This window comes from Nymphaea colorata, chromosome 11 (assembly GCF_008831285.2).
Source record: "Nymphaea colorata isolate Beijing-Zhang1983 chromosome 11, ASM883128v2, whole genome shotgun sequence".
Classification (NCBI taxonomy): domain Eukaryota; kingdom Viridiplantae; phylum Streptophyta; class Magnoliopsida; order Nymphaeales; family Nymphaeaceae; genus Nymphaea; species Nymphaea colorata.
Window position 1 is genome coordinate 13,725,204 of NC_045148.1, and position 20,940 is coordinate 13,746,143.

General features: G+C 38.5%; 1 protein-coding gene across 1 annotated transcript; it reads right to left on the reverse strand.

Moving 5' to 3' along the window:
• Positions 1-525: 525 nt before the first annotated feature.
• On the reverse strand, positions 526-14,082 carry LOC116264023 (phosphoinositide phosphatase SAC3-like). Its single transcript, XM_031643925.2, has 16 exons — positions 13,467-14,082; positions 10,409-10,613; positions 8,794-8,959; positions 7,926-8,148; positions 6,162-6,238; positions 5,860-6,047; positions 5,687-5,784; positions 5,383-5,516; positions 5,133-5,261; positions 4,613-4,979; positions 3,938-4,059; positions 3,741-3,827; positions 2,658-2,864; positions 2,333-2,503; positions 1,439-1,547; positions 526-1,086 (listed from the first exon to the last, which is right to left on the reverse strand). Exons 1-16 carry the CDS (start codon positions 13,563-13,565, stop codon positions 973-975), a joined length of 2,496 nt encoding a protein of 831 aa, XP_031499785.1. The 5' UTR covers positions 13,566-14,082; the 3' UTR covers positions 526-972.
• Between the last annotated feature and the right edge of the window lie 6,858 nt (positions 14,083-20,940).

Below are 20,940 nucleotides of genomic sequence, written 5' to 3' on the forward strand. Positions count from 1 at the left end.
GATGAGGGTTCCAAATAGTGCCCCATACGATGCAGTCCTGTTGATCAATTGAAGGGACATGGTTCTAGGCAAATTCTCGTTACCATGGATATTTAAAGGCAGTTTGGCAATCGGTAATCGGTTAGCCTAATCCCAACTCCATGCGTAACCAAAACGTCTTCACAAGTAACCTGATTGTTTGACAACTTCTAGGTACGAAGAAATATTTTACTCTCTGCGTAATTTACAGAGAGAGAGAGAGAGAGAGATGGCGAAGTCGTGGCCAAAGTACGTGTCTAAGAGAGAAAGAGAGAGAGTCGTTCTGTCAACTGGTCCAATCAACTCAGGTAGTTTAAGCTAACTGTAAACATTAATTTTGCAAAGTCGTGGCCAATGTGTGTGTGTCTAAGAGAGAAAGAGAGAGAGTCGTTCTGTCAACTGGTCCAATGAACTGAGGTAGTTGAAGCTAACTGTATACATTAAATTTGCGAAGTCGTGGCCAATGTGCGTGTCTAAGAGAGAAAGAGAGAGAGTCGTTATGCCAACTGGTCCAATGAACTCAGGTAGTTTAAGCTAACTGTATACATTAAATTCGACAAGTTATGAAGAGAAGTCTTTCCTTTTGGCTGAGAACAAATACGGCATACAATATATGTACATGAAACACTAAGGCTTCTAAACCCCATTTTCCCACAGGAAGAGAGAGAGAGAGAGAGAGAGAGCGAGAGAGAGAGAGAGAGAGAGAGAGGAAATTCTGCAACTATTTACCCCCAGACCTATGTGGGACTCGGATTGGGCATCTTCACCCAACCAAGAATATACCCACTAACCAGTATCTTACAAAGAATGCCGCACGCCAGCAATCCAGAAGCTAGAACAAGAGCAGCGCCGTCTCTGTTCCATTTTTTCCCTATTTCCTGATTGAGCACGTCCCCCCACTGCAAGTAGGTCAGAGCCAACAAATAATAAATATATTCCAGAAAATTTTTGGGACTAATTACACAGGGTCTGTCCAAAGATAACCCATCGTGCAAAGTTATCTGACAGCTTGGCAAAAGGTCCAGATTTTTGCATCTGATACATCTCCTCTAACTCTGCAGTGGCTTCCTGCAACAATGCAAACCCCCAAATCAGATACACAAAAACCGTGCAACAAAATGACCTCGAGCTAGATCAGACTTCTGAAGACCCATACAAACACCATACATGCAATGCATGACCAGTTGGTTCCCATGAACTTCTCAAACCGTTCCATTAGAAGTAGAGGTTTACAAACTGTGAGCAATAATGGTATCCTGATGGCCAGGGCAACAGTTTCTCCATGAAGTCCCAAACAAAAAATTTTAGATACAAGTATGCTGGAAAATGATCTGAAAGAGCATTTTACTCGCTGAAATCTCATTGTGTTACGTTATTAGCAGAAGATTTTAGTATATGACAGGAGTGGAAAAAGTCTCACCATTGAGCTACCTCCATTTTCACTTTGAGATGGAGTTGTTTCAGCTGAGATGCCATTCATCATATTCTCTGATGATTGCCCAGCACCCAAGGAATTAATGAGTGCAGACCTACAATCAGCACAACTGCTATGATCACATCTAATGGGAGAGGAAAATGACATCCATGTTAAGTTGGTCAAACTTGACACAAAGAGGCTCATAATGATACTTTCACTAACAAAGAAACTTCAATTAACTGATAGGTGGATGGAACACATGGTTTCCCACACCTGGGGTGAGCAACAATGTCTCTTGACAAAGGTTGTGGTTTCCAAGTGTAAAAACAGAAAAGGTTGACAAGTTAACTGCTGAAAAAGGTCCATGCAACTACAGCAAGCTAACTGCTGAGCCACGGTTGGTGAACCCTGTAGTCGACTTGAAAAATGCAATCGAATCTGTTTTGACTTGCTTGAATGTTGCATCTTGACAATTTTAGTACTTTAAAAGCATTATTCTGGTGAGAGAAAGAGAAATTGTTCGACAATAAAAAATGTCTCCCATTGGCAAAAGGGACAGGAGATGTGCTAATACAGTAATCTCAGAAACAAGAACATGTCAATCATAATACTGATGTTTATATTCATTAGTGATACTTGAGAGGTTGAAGTATAGGAACAAGGGAATCAGTGTAAAGCAGCTCAAGAGTTTCAAAACAAAATATATCTGATCAAAGAGTAGCTGCAAAGTTTCAGAAGCAAAATAAGATACGTGTGAATACTGCTTTAATATTGGAAAAGCCAATCAAAGATAGCAACCACTAAATCATATAGAAAATTATGAACAGTAGAAAAACTAAAAAATACAAAATGAACATTCTAGGAAGGACATTTCAGATAGGATGCATCAAAAATTACCTTTCATCAATTTCATCAGATGAGTTATCGGAAGATGACAACCAATCAACATCTACAAAATTTGAACTGCTTGAAATTTTACCAAGACTATGCTCACTAGCATCACTGTCGTGGCTAGAATCACCTTGCATATCCGGAAAAAGTTGCCGGCGAGTTGCTAAGGGCACAAACCTACAAAATAAGAAAGTGAAAACAGGTAAATATTTTTTTCCATTGTTCTATTTAGTGGATTATGATCAGCTCAAAATTTAAAGTAATATCTTATACTGAAATTCAAGGAAGTTCTCATGATAAAAAAGAGAGAAAGTAGAAGGAGTTGAAGAACCTGGAATAAGAAATATTATGTTCACTCGTTGAGGTCTCTCCCTTGGAATCAGAGTGGTCATGGGTAGAATTTTCTTGTGCACTTATTTCAGGTAAAGCTGAGTTAGAGAAACCATGTTTCTCAATGCCAACATCCTTGGTAATGGATAAAGGTGTGCCACCGTCACAGAGAATGCTACCATCTGATAAGGACCTTTTGAAAAGTACTCTGCAGAAATGTAAAGAACGAAATTCAAACCAGGACACTGAAAGCCAAAAGTAGAAACTCAGAGAGACAAGACCACTTCTGCATATATCAGAACTATTTTCAAAACAAGCATCAATCAAGCTTTTTTTATTTCTGAACACATTGAAAAAAGTGAAAATATAAGTTCTTCACGAGGAGGTGGTTGACATAGACAATAATACTCATGCATTGACTACATTACTCTACCATTAATCAACATAAAGGAAAGCATATAATCATGGACACGTGCATACAGGGAATTCCATCATCACAATAAACTCTAGTGCCAGGGTTGCGACCTTTTTCTAAATAGCAAAGATGCTACTTTTGGAGTAGGAGTCCTGGCTCACTGGATTATCCCACTGTACCTACGTTCCCCCCACCATGTACGACTCTGATGTGAAGACCGTTGAACCCCAAGAACCTTCAATATGGGGCAAGCATGGTGGTGCTCAGCCCCATAAAAAGTTATTCACAACTTGTTCAACAGGAATTTAGGAGCATTGCCACAATTCCTGCAGCTTCCCCAGTTGTTGAATGCTAAATCATTGAAGATATACAAATTAAATGTGCTTATTTTCAACAAGCACATCCAAAGATTCAACTCAAAGTCAGGACTAACACTAATGGGCTGGTCCACGTGCAGGTACAACAGAGTATAAAGCATCTATAGCATTAACTGCATCTCAGGATTTACCCATCACACTGTTGGAAACCAGTTTAAAATATATAGAAAGGATTCAAAGATAAAACCGTGTATGGAAAAAACATTGGCAAACACAAGGGACAAAAGACGTCCCCTTTGATAAACAAATATTAAGATAACACTAAGGTAGAGAAAATAAAACATAACAGTACCTTGCATTTTCATCGGTCCTACCAACATTGTGATGTAATTCCCAAAGTGCAGGCTTGTCCACTTGTGGTTGAAAGTTACCAAGAAACCTGATTACCCAGCAGACAAAAAAAAAAAAACTAAGACTACAGCAAAAAAGATTTTGAAGAAATGGGAAGAAAAAAAGGAGGAAAAACTCATCAAGGAAAAATAGGCGTACAGGTTAATTGCATTTTGTTTTTCTGCATCCATATAAGCATTATTATAATAGCGTTGCAGTGTCCTAAAGAATTCCTGGGACTGTGTTGCCGGTTTCCACTGACCTCTCCTCTCAGAAAATATCTGTTCAATACCACAAATAAATTTGTTGAAAGAACATAAAAGCAGTGCAAATATGCTGAAAGATGAACCAAGAGTTCTGTGAGACAGAAAAGCATCTAAAATGAGAGCAAGAATGTAGAAAATTAAAAAAAATCATTGTTTCTTTCCTAGGATGTTCAACCCAGGACAAAGGTTCTTAGTCCTAGAAAGTTAACTACAACTTCTGTGTGAAGAAAAAACCGCAAACATAATCTAAATTGCCACTTATAAAGCCTGCAACAAGGATATGTTTTGATATTCTTTGCACGCTCATGGTTATGTTGTCATTTCAGCAATTCAGCGAAGTTCATAGGAAACAACAAAATTCCTAAAGGTTCTTGTACATCTTTGGCAAGCAACATAACAAATACCTAAATAGTTCTAGAAATGTAACATAATCAGCAGACTGCAGACCCAAAGAGTTCTAGAAGTGCAACACAATCAGCAGCATGCAGACATTGTTTGGACTATTATGAAAAATAATGGAGCCATGCAACAGTCCAAAGTAAAAGATGGCGACAGGATTTCAGAATACCTTATTGTGTGCAGGAGAACCCCCATACTGCAAAGCAAGTGTATCACCCATTCTTTCATAAAATTCCATCAATTTCTCTGCCAAGGGGGCATCAAGGTCAATCGTGGGATCATCAGTTAAACCCAACGCGTAGAGCTGTTGGCCAAGTGCAGCTAATCCATATGCATATTGGGCAACATTTGTGCGGTCTAAACAATCTATACAATTTGTTCTCAGGACACCAGTTTGGAACATAGGATCCTTGACTACATGACTGGCATTCATATCAATTGATCCTTCCTCATTGCCAAATTCAGCATCTTGAGAATCCTCTGAGTTATTGCTCTCAGTACTTCCAGAGACATACAATCCACCATTTTGCCTGGAACTGTTCAATCAAAGTCAATAATGTCCATGACTAGTCAAAGCCACTAAAATACACATACAAATAGATACATGTTTTCCTCTTTATCTAAAGAGAGAAAGCAAACCAAGAATAAAAAGGAAATATGAGAATTTGGCAAGGAAAAAAAAAACTTACTCAGGAAAAGTCTGACTTAAACATCCCTCAAATTCTAATGATGGTGTCAACTGACCGAAAAAGAAACCAGTCATTTCCAACACATCTTTGGCAACTTTTCCTAACTTTGCCAAAACATTTTCTGCATTGCTGCAAAAATTAGCTTCTGCTAGTTAGAAATTAATTTCCTGTCACAAGTTCATTAGTCTGGCTGGTTAAAGCATAAGATAATATATAAATGAATGATATATGGAACACAAGGAAATTATACCTTTTGTAATGTTTGTGCAAGTCCCAGTGAAGGAATTTGAGACGATTTTTCTCAGATAGATCTTTATTAATATGATTAATTGCATTAGCAAACTCTACACGAAGGATAGACTCTCGAGGTTTCTTCTCATTTGTCTGTCAGAGAAAAAAGCCAGCATAACTGCTTTAGTGTAAGAGTCCTGAATGTCTAAAACTATTGGTGTCATGCTCTAATAAAGTACAGAGAGAATAAGAAATGACCAGATCAGACATCTAAGTCAAGTTTCTCTCCAAAAATCTTTACAAATCAACTTATAAAAACTTGCCTTCACCAAATTCAAGACAATGATAGGGTTTCCATATCTCTCCACAAGATTCTTAAAATGAAGTCTTGTAGCTTCATATGCTTCATCCTTTTTCAGCACTGGAGGAAAAGAATGTCAGTTGGCAAACAATGCAAACATCAAGTATTCATATGGCAAGAAACAATTAAACTCACAGACTATATCAGGCCGAATATTCAGGCGTGATGTTTCCTGTGACCAAAATAGGGGTATTGAACCCCTGTTCTGCACTACAGAACTTATTTGTGTTGCAGATCCTTCAGGAACATCCTCATAAACTATCTGTTCTGTTTCAACATCATTAGCAACACTTCCTTGATCATTAACACCACGTTTGAGGTATCTGACACAGAACATAGGCAAATAAAGAAAATCAACACAAAGGACATAAAATTATCTCAAAACAAACTTGAGCAATAAAAGTTGTGTGCATAGCAAACTTGAATATAAACTCAACCTGGTCCCAGCAAAGTGGCGTGATCGTCGGGCAATGAGTGCTAAATTAAAATCTTTTCCACATATGGAAAGTTTGGCCTGCATCCATAAATTAGAAGAAAACATTGGCAATAACTTGAGAATCCAATCACTGCAATAGTATAAAACCCAACAATTATGCATTCTAGAGGAGTTTATCTCCACCATACAACCCGTTAACACAACACGTATGCTTTCTAAAAAATTTTCCACTTTGACAAAATCTTTTGTACACCTTTCTTTTCTTCTCCCTACAAATAGATCCAACTATTTTTTTTGTGGATAACTGTACACATGGAAAAGTCCTCAAAAATTTTCCTGCAGTCAAACAGGCCTTGTAGCGTGATCCTTCCAGTTTGCAGAATAGACTCTATTGTTTGATCCCACAAAAAAGATATCAATGGAAAGCAAAAGAAGATAAAAATTATCGTCAGATAATTGAACGAACAGAGAAAAAGAAGTAACAAACACAGCACTGCATATAATCTAATGGCAACACACAAAGTAAAGGTTTATGGCCTACCTGATTCTAGACTTCTAGTAGAAGTGATAGTACAAAAAACTGGAGATAACATTGCATGCCTTAAGATGCATTCAACATAACAGCAGCTATAAAACCAAACAATGTTTAATCAAATGTGACGTTATAAGGCCAGAAGAGGCAGCTGTATGGACCAAGTGGTGTATTTTTTGTTTCCAACAAATAACATCTCTTGTTCTTTTGCTTCTTTAAAGTCCATAGTCACAAACAACGTGTCTTTCTAAAAAAAATACATGTTAAAAATGTGAAAAATGCTCAGCTAAAAACTTGCCATTTAAAATCCGTAAACAGTATTTGAGATTATGCTTTAAAGTTTAAACACAATCATAAATTAAATGGATTACATTTTGTTTCTCAAAGCTTTGAACTCCCATGTTAAGAAAAGCTTGTAAAATGGAGCATGTAAGAATTTATAAACATATGTGAGTTGCAAAAACAGCTTTTATTTATGGTGCCTTGGCCGGAATATGGTATATCATATATGAGAACATGACATAGTTCATAGAACCATGTTTTTTCTCTCCTCTTATGGATCCTATTCAGTCTGGAGACCAAAATGACTAAGCGATCTTCCACAATTACCATTTAACCAGCTTATTCAATTTCCACAAGCAGAACAATTTGTTATTCCAGGCATTCCATCCTGGCTTGTTTTATCAATCTCTGCCCAAGAGGTATACCTAAATAAACATTTGGTGTTAGCCATCAGTCATGCAGATTCAAATTTATCATCATCATCCAGGAGCATTTGAAGATGACTAGCCCATGGAAAATATTCTGATCCTGTTTTTTTTGGGAGATTTTTCAGTGCCAAGAAGGAACAAGACCTATGCTTAAACAGGCATCTTCCTAATTAAGAACTCCGATGCTCATTTAAGAGATGAAATTAGTTAAATGGGTGTGAACCGAAACTGTGAGATCTCACTAGTGGACCATGTAGACACCACCATCTTGATATAACTTCTGAATCACAAACAGGAAAACTATGATCAAGTACAAATAGCAAAATCGAAGAGATCCAGACACTAAATTGTTTCCATGTACATATCAAATGCATCAATGATATCATGGACAATAAAAAACACAACAAGAAAGCTTTGGTTCTTATAAAGTTCTCACTTTTACTTCAAGTAAAGGTTCCAGTTCCTATAAAGTCCCATTTCTTACTTCAAGTAATTCCAGTAAGATATACTGCAATTTCATTACCTGCTTGAAAAAGCCATACACCAATGCTACTGTCCAGATAGTGTTCTTCAGATGCTTCCTTATTCCACGTGTCAGAAATTCATTCCAAACAAACATAGTCTCATATACAACTTGTCCTGCTTCACGGTCGCATACGTTCATTTGAAGGCTACGCATAACATGATATGAGTAGCTGAAAAAGAAGTCCTTGGTAAGATCCACTGCGCAAAGGAGCCTCTTGTATCTATATCATATAAAAAATACAGAAATACATAATTATGTCCACAACAGATAATGGTAAGGAACTTCAATAAGACTAACAAAAAGTGTATGCAGCTAGCAAGCAATATCAGACAAAAGGACAATTTGTAAGTAAGCTGAAGATATTTATTCACACAACATATGGTACATAGATTAATAAGAAAAATCTCTGGTGAAACATCATCAGACTGGACATAAACGAGTTACAGAATCAGCATTATTGACAAGTTGAGCAACTACCTACAAGTTATATTTGCCTTCTTGCAAATGGTAAACATGGGATTGTTACAGCTATTTATTTAGGAAACGGAGTGGTGGGAGCAATTCTTATTTACCCATTCTAATATCAAAATTACTTCGACTAGTGATATCATTAAGGTCATCATGCACAAAACCCCAAAATAATTCAAACATTTCATCATATAAAATTGGGCAAAAAGTAAAAGCTTCTTAGCACTGCCGGGTGGCAAAGAAGAGAAAGCATTTCCCAAACACAACTTTCTCAAATTCTATAACATAACCTTCTAACTCACAAAATAAACAACTTTCTCCATCAGGAGTATGAATGTTAGATACTTTTACATTAGTAATTTCTACAGTCTCCTTTAGAGTACAATGAACAAAAAACCTGTTCTCATATTTAGAATAAGTCATATTGGATTCGACAGTAGAATGGGGAAGTGCAATCATTTCGCTCTTAGCAATTGCATATACTGTATGACCACATATTGCTCCAATCTGCTTCCTTTTTGTAATAACTAGCATGTAATAAGGCCCCAGAAATTTTACAAATCCTGCAGAAAAGACAAAAACATACAATATTAAGTTTGTCATACAGAAGGTAGCAAACAGGAAAAGAGAAGATGCTAAAACAAAAAATTTACAGACAGGTCACAGAGTTAAAAATGCTGATTTATCACTATTGCGAAAGTAAATTGGCTTTGAAAAATTGTTCACACAAACTGAAGACCAAAGAATGCAATGCACAAATTTGGATGAAAATCAAGCTTTGATGCAAAAAACCTAATAACCACATGAGCTTCAAGCATAATGAGAGTAGATTATATAGATTTGGAGCTGTAGGAATCAATAGATGGATGGTTTGATTACCACATGTAGCCTACAGTCTAGAATTTCCAGTAGATGTTCAGGCACTAAAGGTATCACTTTTTTAATCCATAAGCACATTTCAAATGTCAAATGGTAGCAAATGGGCCACTAAATATGCCTAGAAACACAAATCTACTCAAAAAGTTAAAAAAACTGCATATCATATTCATAGCAGTATGCAGATTCTAGTTTAACAAATACGGATGTGTTCTTGTACATGGAAACATTTCATATAGCAGTTCTAATGTACAATCCAGTTGACATTCACACTTTCAAGCTTTTCTCAAGTGGTGCGTCCAGCTTGTGAAATTTTCAGAATGCTAATTGTCAAACACTTATAAAATCATCATTAGACTAAAAAAAATTAAGAGTCATTTATAAATATAATCCACATGGATATGGATAGTTTGGCAATGCTCAATTTTGACTAGAAAAACTATGTGGGAGATATAAATCCTTCAATTACACAAAAGTGGCTATGCCCAAAAGCAATGTCTTGTGTTTTTATGCATCTTCTAGATGCCCTTGAGGAGGAGAAAGATAGATAGATAGATAGATATCCTAGTAACCACGAGGTCTAACAATAAATTGCATTGGCAATTTTAGCAGACACCTTTAGAAGCAACAGAAGCCATTAGTAATGATGAGAATGACATTTTCTCTAGTAACACATTGAGTTTCTGAGAGTTGAAAAAAGATTTAATCAATAAGACTAGGCTATCTTAAAGCAGATTCATTTGTTGCAGTTGATTAGTTGGCTTGATAAATGCCTGGTCAATTTAGTTTAGCAAATTCATGTGATCAATCGTATGTGGTTGATTCCCTTTTCAAAATGGGTATATGGTAATGCTCTCAAACAAATAAGTGAACTTCCAATAAGAATACCCAGAACATTTACAGGGAAAAAGATAAGTTCAATAATGAACTTCAGTAAAAAAATTTAACTCAGATACCAAATCCGTGAGGATGCACCAACCGCCCTTAAAGTGTTTTGATCTTACAACAACATTCTCTCTCAACAATACAAAAAATATAAACAATTATAAATAATCGACTGATGTAATTGTTAAAAAATTGTGATGAACATAAGGAACTTAATGAGCAAATCATACTGGTAGCTAGTATATACATACCAACAATCCCATAACACTTTGTCACAAACTTCAGTCCACCCGTTGCCTTATTGCCTTCATTTATTCTCTTCAGGAGATCATAACATTCATCCTCTGTGTAGATGGTAGAGTCCTCAAGAATGTTCAACTCGGATGTTTCTGATCGGTCAATCTTTAAAACCCTCCATGATATCCTATTCTTGTCCCTTCCAATCATATAAAAATTCTGGTGCACAATAAAAATAAAGATAAGATACAGTAAACAAGGATATTAGGATCTTCACTATAATGGAGCATATCAGTAAGTCTTTCATAATCCTAGCACAAAACTAAATAAATGACCAGTAAGGCAATAATAATAGTATATGTATATGATATCTATGCTCTACATATTTTATCCCTTTGTATCTAAATAGCAAATGTCTGATATTTTCAAAGTTTCAGACCCTACAATGCGACAAAATTAAAGGGAAGTCCAACCAAGATGGGTGCCACGATTATGCCTTAAAAATGCTGTTCATATAGAGGATAGACAAGCCAAAACAACTGGGTTTAACAACTAGCTAAATTAAGCATGAGAAATGGTGCAAGCCAAAATTGGGCTCAAATAGAGAATTCCTCGTTCTCCTCTATAGGATCTTCCAGTCATAAGCTTCCTGATCTAAACCACAAAATCACCCCAGCTAGATATTAGACTCCAACAGAAAGTACAATAGACTGCCCATCTTTCTCCTGAAATATATATTCTCAATTGATCGATTATCCAACAATTTTTCCATTCCACTCTGCAAGCTTTTCCATCAGTGAGTCACTTCATGTCAGTGTTCTCCAGTAATCATGTTGCCATGATGCAGAGGCATGGAAGAGTTATTAGATGCAGTCCTTTAAGTGAATTTATTCCTTATTGGGGGTCTTGAAAGTTCTTGCAGTACATCAGAGGGCATGTAGTTGCAGATATTCTTTCTTAAGTTTTCTACAAGAACTTTTAGAAAATCGACAGTATTCAATCTTTCAGTTAGTTATAGATTATTCATAAGTAAATCACGTTGGAAACCACAGGCTGTTAATGCTAGTCTTTCTTGAACTTAGCCTTCATAACCATTCACAAGGGTGAGTATCATGATCTTGCAGGGTTATAAAGGAACTCAGTTAAAACTCAATTTTCTAATGAAGGAGGCTATTTTACAACCTGCAGCTTCAGATTCTCAGGTTATATATTTAAAAAGGTGATTCTGGACATTGACACTATAAATAGACTAATCTTTGTGAAGAAGCTTAACATCACCAGATTCATTACTTGTGAAATATGAAACATTATTCAAGAGCAATAGTACCTCACAAGTCACAGGATGTCATGTTAGAATGTATCTGCTTGCCTCTGCAGTGGGATTTTTCAGCTTCACCTTGTTCATTTGTTAATGGGTAGTTTGTTCTTTCCAAACGTTTCCCACATGTAGAAGGTGTCATCCTCACTTTGCAGTTATTTATAACCTTTACTTTCTCCTCCTGTTTCCAGGCATCAGAAACTGTTTTCAGATATCTAACTGGATAGCTTTGTGGGACAGTCTACCTATGACAGGCAAACTATTGGACCTATATCTCTTTCTAGTCTGAGGGATAGCAGCCAAAGGTTGACTATCATTCCTTTATAGCATGTAATCACATTCACACGGTTGTTCAAGCTCGGGGTCATCTATGAGGATAAGAGTTGACCTCCAGCTTTTAAGTTAGTTGAGTCCATGTTAGTCTAACCTCTCAAATCAACCTAAAAAGCTTGATGCATTTAATAAGTGTGTCCTCTTTGAATATGCATATCAGAGGCACACTCAGGAACAAGGTCGGATCAGCAACTCTTAAACCTAGGCATATGCATTGTCACGCAAGCAAACGAAACAAGTTCTCAAAAAGGGATTCTTTTGAACAGAAAATAGCTTTTAATCATTCAAAATTTGAACAGAGTTTCTTATACACCTCATCTGAAACTATATCAACTTCCAAACCAAAAGTCATTGGAAGAATTCCTTGGAGTCTCTATTGTAACTGCTCCCATAATAAGAAGCTGCAACGACTCAGATGATCCAAATTCTAGAGGATCCTATCACCTCCTGAGACAAGTTGGCACATTATAAAATTACTTGCCTGTGTAAAAGGTGGACTGTACAGAAATAGAAGCCATGAAAAGAATAAACGACCTTAGACCAATTCTTGATCTGCTGTTTTTTGGCAAAAAGAAATGCAAGTGATCATTCCCAATAACATGCATGAAGTACAGGTTAAACAACTTACTGAATTAGGTAAATTATTAACAAGCAAAGATCAACATGGTTTTTCTGAAATTAGAATGACAAGTCGGTGCTTGAAGGCTGTGAGAACCAAATGACTCAAACAAGAGAAATTGTCAGAGAGAGAGAGAGAGAGAGAGATGATTGCAAAAATCAAGAGGGGAGGTCCAGAAACAAGCAGCAAAAAAGCAAAGGACGTTCATATTATCTGAATCCTAAGTTCCGACCTCATATTTGCCGGAAGAAGAATAAGGGCATAGAGAGCTTTCTTGTTCGTAACCTGATTGCGCAAAACCAATCGAATTGCAACAAGAAGTATAACAAGAACCTATTTACATAAAATTCACGAGAAATTTTTTTTAACAAATTGTGACAGAATTTGAGAAAAATCACATTTATCGATCCAACACAGAAGAACGACCATCACTCCAAAATTAGCTTCAACGCCAGCAAACCTCGGCTAAAACTAGAAAAAAACTCGAATAAGAAAAAACAAACAGAAAAACAGATCTCGGTCCATAGGAATCGATAAATTCTCCGGATAGCGAGAGAGAACTTATCAGATTATCCGAAATCCAACAAAATAGAAGCGAAAACGCATGCACCCAAACCGCATCTAGAAAATACAGGTAAAAAACAACAGAAATCAAGACAATCCGCAGAATCCAACAGAGCAGAAGAAAAAACGCATGAGTCCGACCGCATCAAATAAGGTACAGTTAAAAAGCAACAAAAATCGAAACAAGACCCGGAAAAAAAAAAAGCTGAAGAAACGAAGAGAAGCTTCATCGACTCACCGATCTCGTCTCGTACAATTTAAATTGTTGGAAGTTGTGATCCGCCGGCTGCTCCGCCTCATCTTCGATCTGTCTGCACTGTTCGTTCTCCGACGTCATTGAGTTGATCCCGAGCCTCTGGCTCGGGAGGACTCAGAGTACCATACAAAAGGAAAGAAGGACCATAAAATTTTGGAGGAGAATGGATCCTTCTCCCCGAAACGAAAAGCAACCAACAAAAGAACTCCTTTCCCCTTCTTCTCTACTTTCTCGTGTCAAACAATTCTGGAAATACGGCAAACGGAGAAGGATAAGGGAGTTTCTAGGTCAGGTCGCAGCGAACCAGCTTCCAACAGAGAAAATTTCCTCTGTAACACTCTTTTCACAAGATCAAAATCGAAAGCACTATTTTTTCCTCTTTTTCTCTGCTTTTCCCTTCAACCTCTACTGGAAGCTTGTGATCTGTGGAGAAAAAAGGTGCAGTCGGGCACGAGAGAGAGGGAGAAAGAGAGAGAGAGAGAGAGAGAGACATTTAAATGAGAGCGCTCACGGTCATACGACGGCTTCGTGATCGATACGACCGATTGTGAAAGCAACGAACGCCATAGAGAGGAGAGAGAGAGGACGCGTTCACTCTCTCCATCCCCCATTTTCCTCATTTTCTGTTTTTCTCCTTTATCTATTTGGCATTTCCCTCCCTGATTCTCTCCCTCTCTCCTAAATTAAAAAAAAATATATAAAAAAAAAAGAGTACCGCTGTCCGTTCTCGAACGCCCACACAGACATGCGCGGGCGCTCGCATGCGTGCGTGCTCCCTCTTCCCTTTTGACCAAAATGGGCCTCGAATGCCGGTCAAGGACGAGCGTGGGATCCTGTTTGCAATTACCCAAGAGGGCTCGAGCTTTGCATTTAAGGACGAAAAAGCAGCGTCGATGATGGCCATGGGAAGCGTCAAGCGAAACCCATTGTTTTGGTTGGGGGAGAGAACGTCATCTCCCTCTGAGCTCAAATCTCCGTCTTACCCTTTGACTCCGTCACTAATATCGGCCAGTTGTCATAAATGGCAGGCCCTTTACTTTTTACCGTTAATTTGACAAGGGCAGGGAGCCTTTAATTGTTGGATTTCGACCGTTATATCATGCTGACATTGTGTGTCTATATATATATAACATATCAAGTGAATAATAATTCACCGTTTCCTCTTAAAAGCAATAGAACAAAATGAATTTTGAATAGTGGGAATGAAAGAGAACGGCTGCATTTTATTAACAACATTCGAGTACTTTCAATAATTTGATCGACGGAAAAGTACCTTTCCAACGACCGGAAATGACTTTTCTCTATTTGCAAGGTTTATTAGTAGCTGACGATTTGGAATCGGGTTCTTGGCTCTGCAAACGGAGGTGCGGGTCCGGTTCCCACATGTTCAAAGTGGTGATTTTGGTTTCCACAGTCTCTTTTTTGTTAAACATAGCTACTAGTGCAACCAATCATGCTTCGGGGAGCTAGAAAGGGATCGAACTTTTTGTGTATCTTATCCAAATCCAAAGGGCTTACGTTGGATCTGAACTGTACCAGACGACCATGTGATACTAGTAACAAAATGCCGATCTGTTCCGGCCACTTCTTGACGTGCACTGAACCAGATACAATCCAATTAAATCAAGCTGATTTAGCAAATCTGAGTCCAATCCCAAGTAAATTCAGATTTAACCTTGATAATAATCCAAATGTAAAAGCAGTGATTTGGTTTTGCTTTGAACAGTTCCATTCGTTTATACATTTGGTTTTGAAATGATCTATAATGGTGAAGCGGGTTGGCCGAGGCGTCTGCTCGTAGGGAAGATTAGTGAAAATTGTCCCTTCGGAAGAAACTTCGTCATTCCAATGTCGCCGGTGCGTTCGTTACAGACGACGAGGAGAGTCAAAGTTTCTCCGTCCGAAATTTCAGCGGAGGATAAATATGGAAACCATTAATACAAAGAACTAAGTACTCAGCGTCGCGGGACTGGCGATGATTCGCACTTTGCCTGAAGAATATCCCGCCGTCCGCATGATGGGAAGGCTGGGACAAACGAACAAAATAAAAAGACGGTTTTGTCTTTCCTTAATTTCTGAATTGAAAAATTTTTCCTTGTCCCCGGTGGCACGAAATCGTCATTTTGAAAATACTGTAGGGCCTATACAGTAAAAAGAAAAAGAAAGGGATCCCTGCCACTCAGTCGAGGGACCCACACAGCCTAATTAGTATGCTCTGGTGGCCTGGAGCCACGCATTGTTCCGGGATCCAAGGTCCAGTTTTGATGTTCAACGGCCCCATGACTTTCATCCACAGGGGCACATACTTTCTGAATTACTCGTTGAATGATATGAAGATTAAGAATTTCTTTCCGATGGTAGGTCGTGACCAGCGCAGATTTTTATTTTTCTAAAATTGATATTTTTTAAATTTCTAAAAAGAAAAATCCCAATGAAGAATATTTTGAAAACATATTCAGATGCACCACCGGATATCACCAAAAACTAACATCAGATTATTCAGCAAAGCTACGAAACGGAAGGGACAAGTAATGTATGACGGAGATCTAAGAAAAGAAACGAGTGCTAGTAAAAATAAAATGATTCGCCAAGCAGGGTACGTTAGAGCCCACGAAACGCTACAGGCGACCCTGAATACAAGTAGCTACTTGCGGGTGCAAATTAATACAAGAAAATGTGTCAGGAAACGATGCAACAAGGGAAGCAAAAATGGAAAGTGAAAGGCAAGGCATGGATGAGTGGAAGAAGCAACTAAGAAGCTGGAGAGAAACGATAAGGAAGCTAATATCAAAGCCATACGCCTCACTGAAGAGAAGCATCCTGTCCACATCTGAAGCTTGATTTCATTTAAAAATGTTCATTTCCGGGGCGAAGAAGAAGTTTCTCGGAACATCTTTCCGAACAACAGCAACACAGTCAAACGAATAAATGTATTAGGCCTTAGTGGCAGGTCTGCATCACTCAACCGATGATCAAAGCATGCATTTTTTTTTAGAAAGATTTACAGTTACTAAGAAATTCAATTGACAACAAATTCCGCGCTGCAAAATTATGAACAGATGCTTTCCACATCAGGAAATCATTAATTCCCAACACATTCCCAGTTGGAAAGCAATTAATAGATAGTTCAAAATGGCATAAGAAGCCGGATTTTTTTTATAGGCAGTTACCATTTACACTTGCAAATATGAATGCCTTTTTTTTTTTTTTTTTGGTAAGTTTGGGTAGATCATGCCAAGACGCATGCCCCGCGCGCTAAATTATTTTGATCTCCTCCAACGTACAAGTCTTCATCTTCAAGCGGAACCAATTAGCAAAATATAGCAACGAACAGGTTGGTCAATTTGATAGAAATATCATAAAATATTTTGGATGAGGCTTCTACCAGCCAAGATCGCCTTGAAACCAAGTCAGAGAGATTCGAGGAAAGCTGTATCTCTTGAGGATCCAGATCGCTGCATTATTGTTAGGGGCGCGGAGTCTGATCCGATTTTCCAGATCTAGTTGAAGATCGCCCCGATGGTTTTTCGAAGTTAATTTGCCTGCAAAGAAGGAAGGGTGTGATCGTCATCCGATAAGTCAAACCGGCGCGTTCCGGTCAGGTTCCTGGATCTGGTGGGCGTTTTGGTCTTTGGGGAGCTCGCCTCGCCGGCAAGATTTTGCCGAATCCAGCTGGGACTGGGAAGGTGGATGCGTGGCGTGAGGGGATTGGCTGGTGTGGGTGACGTGGTTTTAGGTGGCGAACCTTTGGGTGCGCCAATCGCGGGGCACCACGTTGTGATGACGTCATCGAGCCAATTATTGAGGGACCCGGGAAGCATGGGGAGGGTAATCTTGCCATTTCAGAGGCTCTAGAATATCCCCCTGCACTTCTGGAAGTTCCACGAGTCGAGGCCACCGCGCCGTCCTCACCAGCATTATCATCGTAAAGACGTTACTACCCTCCACGAATGGTCATTATGACGAACGTACATCTGCCCGGGGTAATTCAGGTGGAAAGGGATAAAAGTGGACATTGGGCCACAAAAAATTTTCCATTTTATCCTCCTTTTCCTTTTTCCCGAAAAGATCAGGAAGGTCCAAGTCCAACCGCTGGGAGAAGGTTTTTGAACCAATTGGAGCTCGATCCGCGCCTGCCAATCCGGGGATCGTTGAAGAAACTCGTTTCTAAAGAGGTTCAGGTTAATACTTTTCGAATTATATCCGGAATTGACCTTTTTGAACTTTACCACTTTGCAATGGAGAACCGAAAAACAAAATTTTCAATGATAATAATCTCAACATTCCCGATATAAAATTCCAATTTTTGCTAACAGATTAGACATAACACCGTCGTGCGTGTGGTATGATACTCAAGGCGCGCTTGAATGGAAATGGGATGCCCTCATTGCTAGAATGAACTGAAGGCCAAAGGCAACAAAGAGAAAAATGAAGATGATATGGAAAAAAAAAAAATGCCACGTGTTTTTAGGGCTTTCAAAATAAATAAAAAAAATTCTTCAATTTTTTGGAAAAAAACAGATATGTTTTAGTTTAACATTTTGGTATCCTAATTATGGTTCCCAACTTTCTCGTTTTTCATCCAAATGCCAAAAACTCCATAAACCACTCTTCTTATTTTTTTTATATTTTTGTCTTTGGAAATATTAGCTAACCAAACAGAGCTTTCGAAGTGCATGCATCTTTATCGACATAATCTTGCTGGAATATGCGTAACCCCAGCATGGTCATAAGATTTTTAAAAAGAAACAGAGAAATTTTAAAATGTCACGCACACAATATTATTTACACGGACGTCCAATAGCTGATTTTAAAGATTAGTTTAAATATAACCAATCACATGTAACTAGGTAGCTGGAAAATAAAATAACCAGAACCAAGCAATATCCAGCTCGCAGCTCCAGCTCCAGCTCCACGGTCTATGAACACACAAGGGGTCCACGCGACCCGCTCCAACCAACATTCGGGGTTTCACTTCGCTGGGTTGGTCGGCGTTGGCAAATGTGCATATATCCAGGATGGACCGGGACTGGTTACGCACGCTGCTTTAATTCAAGGTCCTCTTCATTTTTCTTTTTCACAACCTCTTTTGGCACATTTGTGTTTTTGTCCTCGGTTATCTCATACATTTGTCATTAACTCATACTTCTGGGTTAGCATTATCTCACATATTATCATCTTTTCGTACCTCTTCTACTATTTCATACACATTATCTTATACCCATGTTTAATGTTATCTCATATCACTTATTGTCTTTATCTCAAACGCTATGAGTACCTACAGATGAGTATTAAAATAAATATACATATTGATAGTTAAATAATGCATGTGTATCAATGTAGGGAACTTGGTCTTAACTGCTGAGTGACAAAGAGGACTGTTCGTCGTGTGGCTTTCTAAACTGACACGGAAGGATAAAAAATTGGGTCTGAAACCCATGTTAGCAGTATCTCTTTTTATCGGGTTTTTATTTTTACCCTTTGAAATTATTTAATTAATTTAAATATTTTAATGGTTCTTCAATTTTTTTTAAAAAAATCGAACTTGAATCTATGCCAAACCAAAATTAACCAGGCTTTTTTTATTGGATTTTAGCGTAATTGAAGTAGAAAAGAACGTTTTGGATTTGGAGAATCAAGCAGCACATGGTTCGGGGAAGGCCATCGGGCAATTGAGAGGTGCATGGCCGCTTGTGCGGCACGTGGACCCGGCATGTTTCATGCAAGACGAGTTGTTTTAAGCAGGAAGCATAGGCAGTCATTTTCATTCTCTAAATGGCCTCTGTTTCTTTACGGAACGAATGACTCAGCGCCTTCCTTCCCTGGAAGGGAAGGGAAGGGAAGGGAAGGGAAGCATAAAGTGCCTCCTCAATTGACTGTCACGATCCGATACGAAACAGCTTGGCCCAAATGAATTCCAATGCGTTTTCTTCTTCAATCCACAATTTCTTTCTCTGTGGCGAACCCGAAAGAGCTACATGATTGAGGCGATGCTTATCCTTTTATATGCGCAGATGGATCACGAGGCAAGCCTTTTTTTTATTTAAGAACCCTTCGCTATTGCTTCTTCCCGTGGGGAGATAACAGATATATAAATTGGAAGGAAAGATGCAAACCTCAGCATCACTGTGTGTGATGCACGTAACATTATATAAAATTTTACGTGTGCTTTAGGTGTTCAATGTTCAGAACGGCAGGATTGGCAGCCGTAGCTTTCACATTGAAGGGAAGTAAGATGAGGAGACCTACTTCATAAGCAAAGGTGAGTTTCATTTCATGTTTCGACCTTCTTCCATGCTGACGACCAAAATTACCGAATGCAGGCAGCAATCGCCAGCCGAGAACTCCTTACAGGAATAGAAAAATATGGCTTCTTGAATTCCACAATGAAATCATTGGCCATTCAATGGTGCGTGTTTGGCATGCCATACTTTATATATTAAACAACCACGGGGGCGACGACAGCTCTAGACGCAGGCCCCGCGGTAGATGAGGGGTCGATAGGTGTTATATTTGGCATGTGACGCTTGACCCGAGATGGGAGCAAGTTGCGAACAAAAAAACTTATAAAATAATTAATGATGTTCTTCCTTTCTCGCTTCACAATTATTTTCACAATGACTTGCGGTCATATAGAATTCACTTAATTTCAAATACGAACTTTCAATGCAATAATACCGTTCGAAAAGCCACTAACTAAAATCACGCTCCCTTACGTTTTACTATGTCTCAAAAATTCTAAAATTAAAACTAGAGAGAAAAGAGATTTTATTCTTAATGCAATCATCTTAGATGATGTTTTGGATGCAAAATCTGGACCATTTTTTTTAGTGCTTGGATGACATCAAAAGTGGGTTTGGGAAAAACTAGTTTTGGTAAAACCTGATACTTTGAAAGAAAGTGAAAAACCTGACCTAACCCTTTTCAGGTTGTTCACAAAAAAAAAAAAAAAAGAACAGGTTTTTAAAGCGTGATCACCTAAACCCAGAAACCAGATTTTCAGAACACGTTAAAAAACTTTTATAAAACGAAGTTTTCACAAAACCCCCTCAGACGGTGTCATCAAACGCGTACGTGCCTTTAATTAAATGAAGCACATGAAAAGAAGAAAAAGTCGAAGAAGACGTCAGGCGGTTGAAAATAATTGAGGGCTCTGGTAATTACGAAGAAGAGGAGGGCTCGAAAAGGGCGGACGCCTTTGTGTGGCTCAAAAGGCGCTTCTTGTCATGTTTGCCAGCAACAAAACAAATCTTGGTCTCTTTCACGGGCACTTTCGTAACTTCCTCGGAAAAGGAGGGTCCCTTTCACTTTGGGAGCCCGTGACGCGGAAATTCGAGCGTTCCTTTTCCCTTTCAAAGGGAGTACGGAATGACCATAAAGCCCTTACGGATCCCTACAAATGACGGGATCAGCGTCTTGATCGACCGGCCGCCACGGCCCCCGGCAATTATATTAT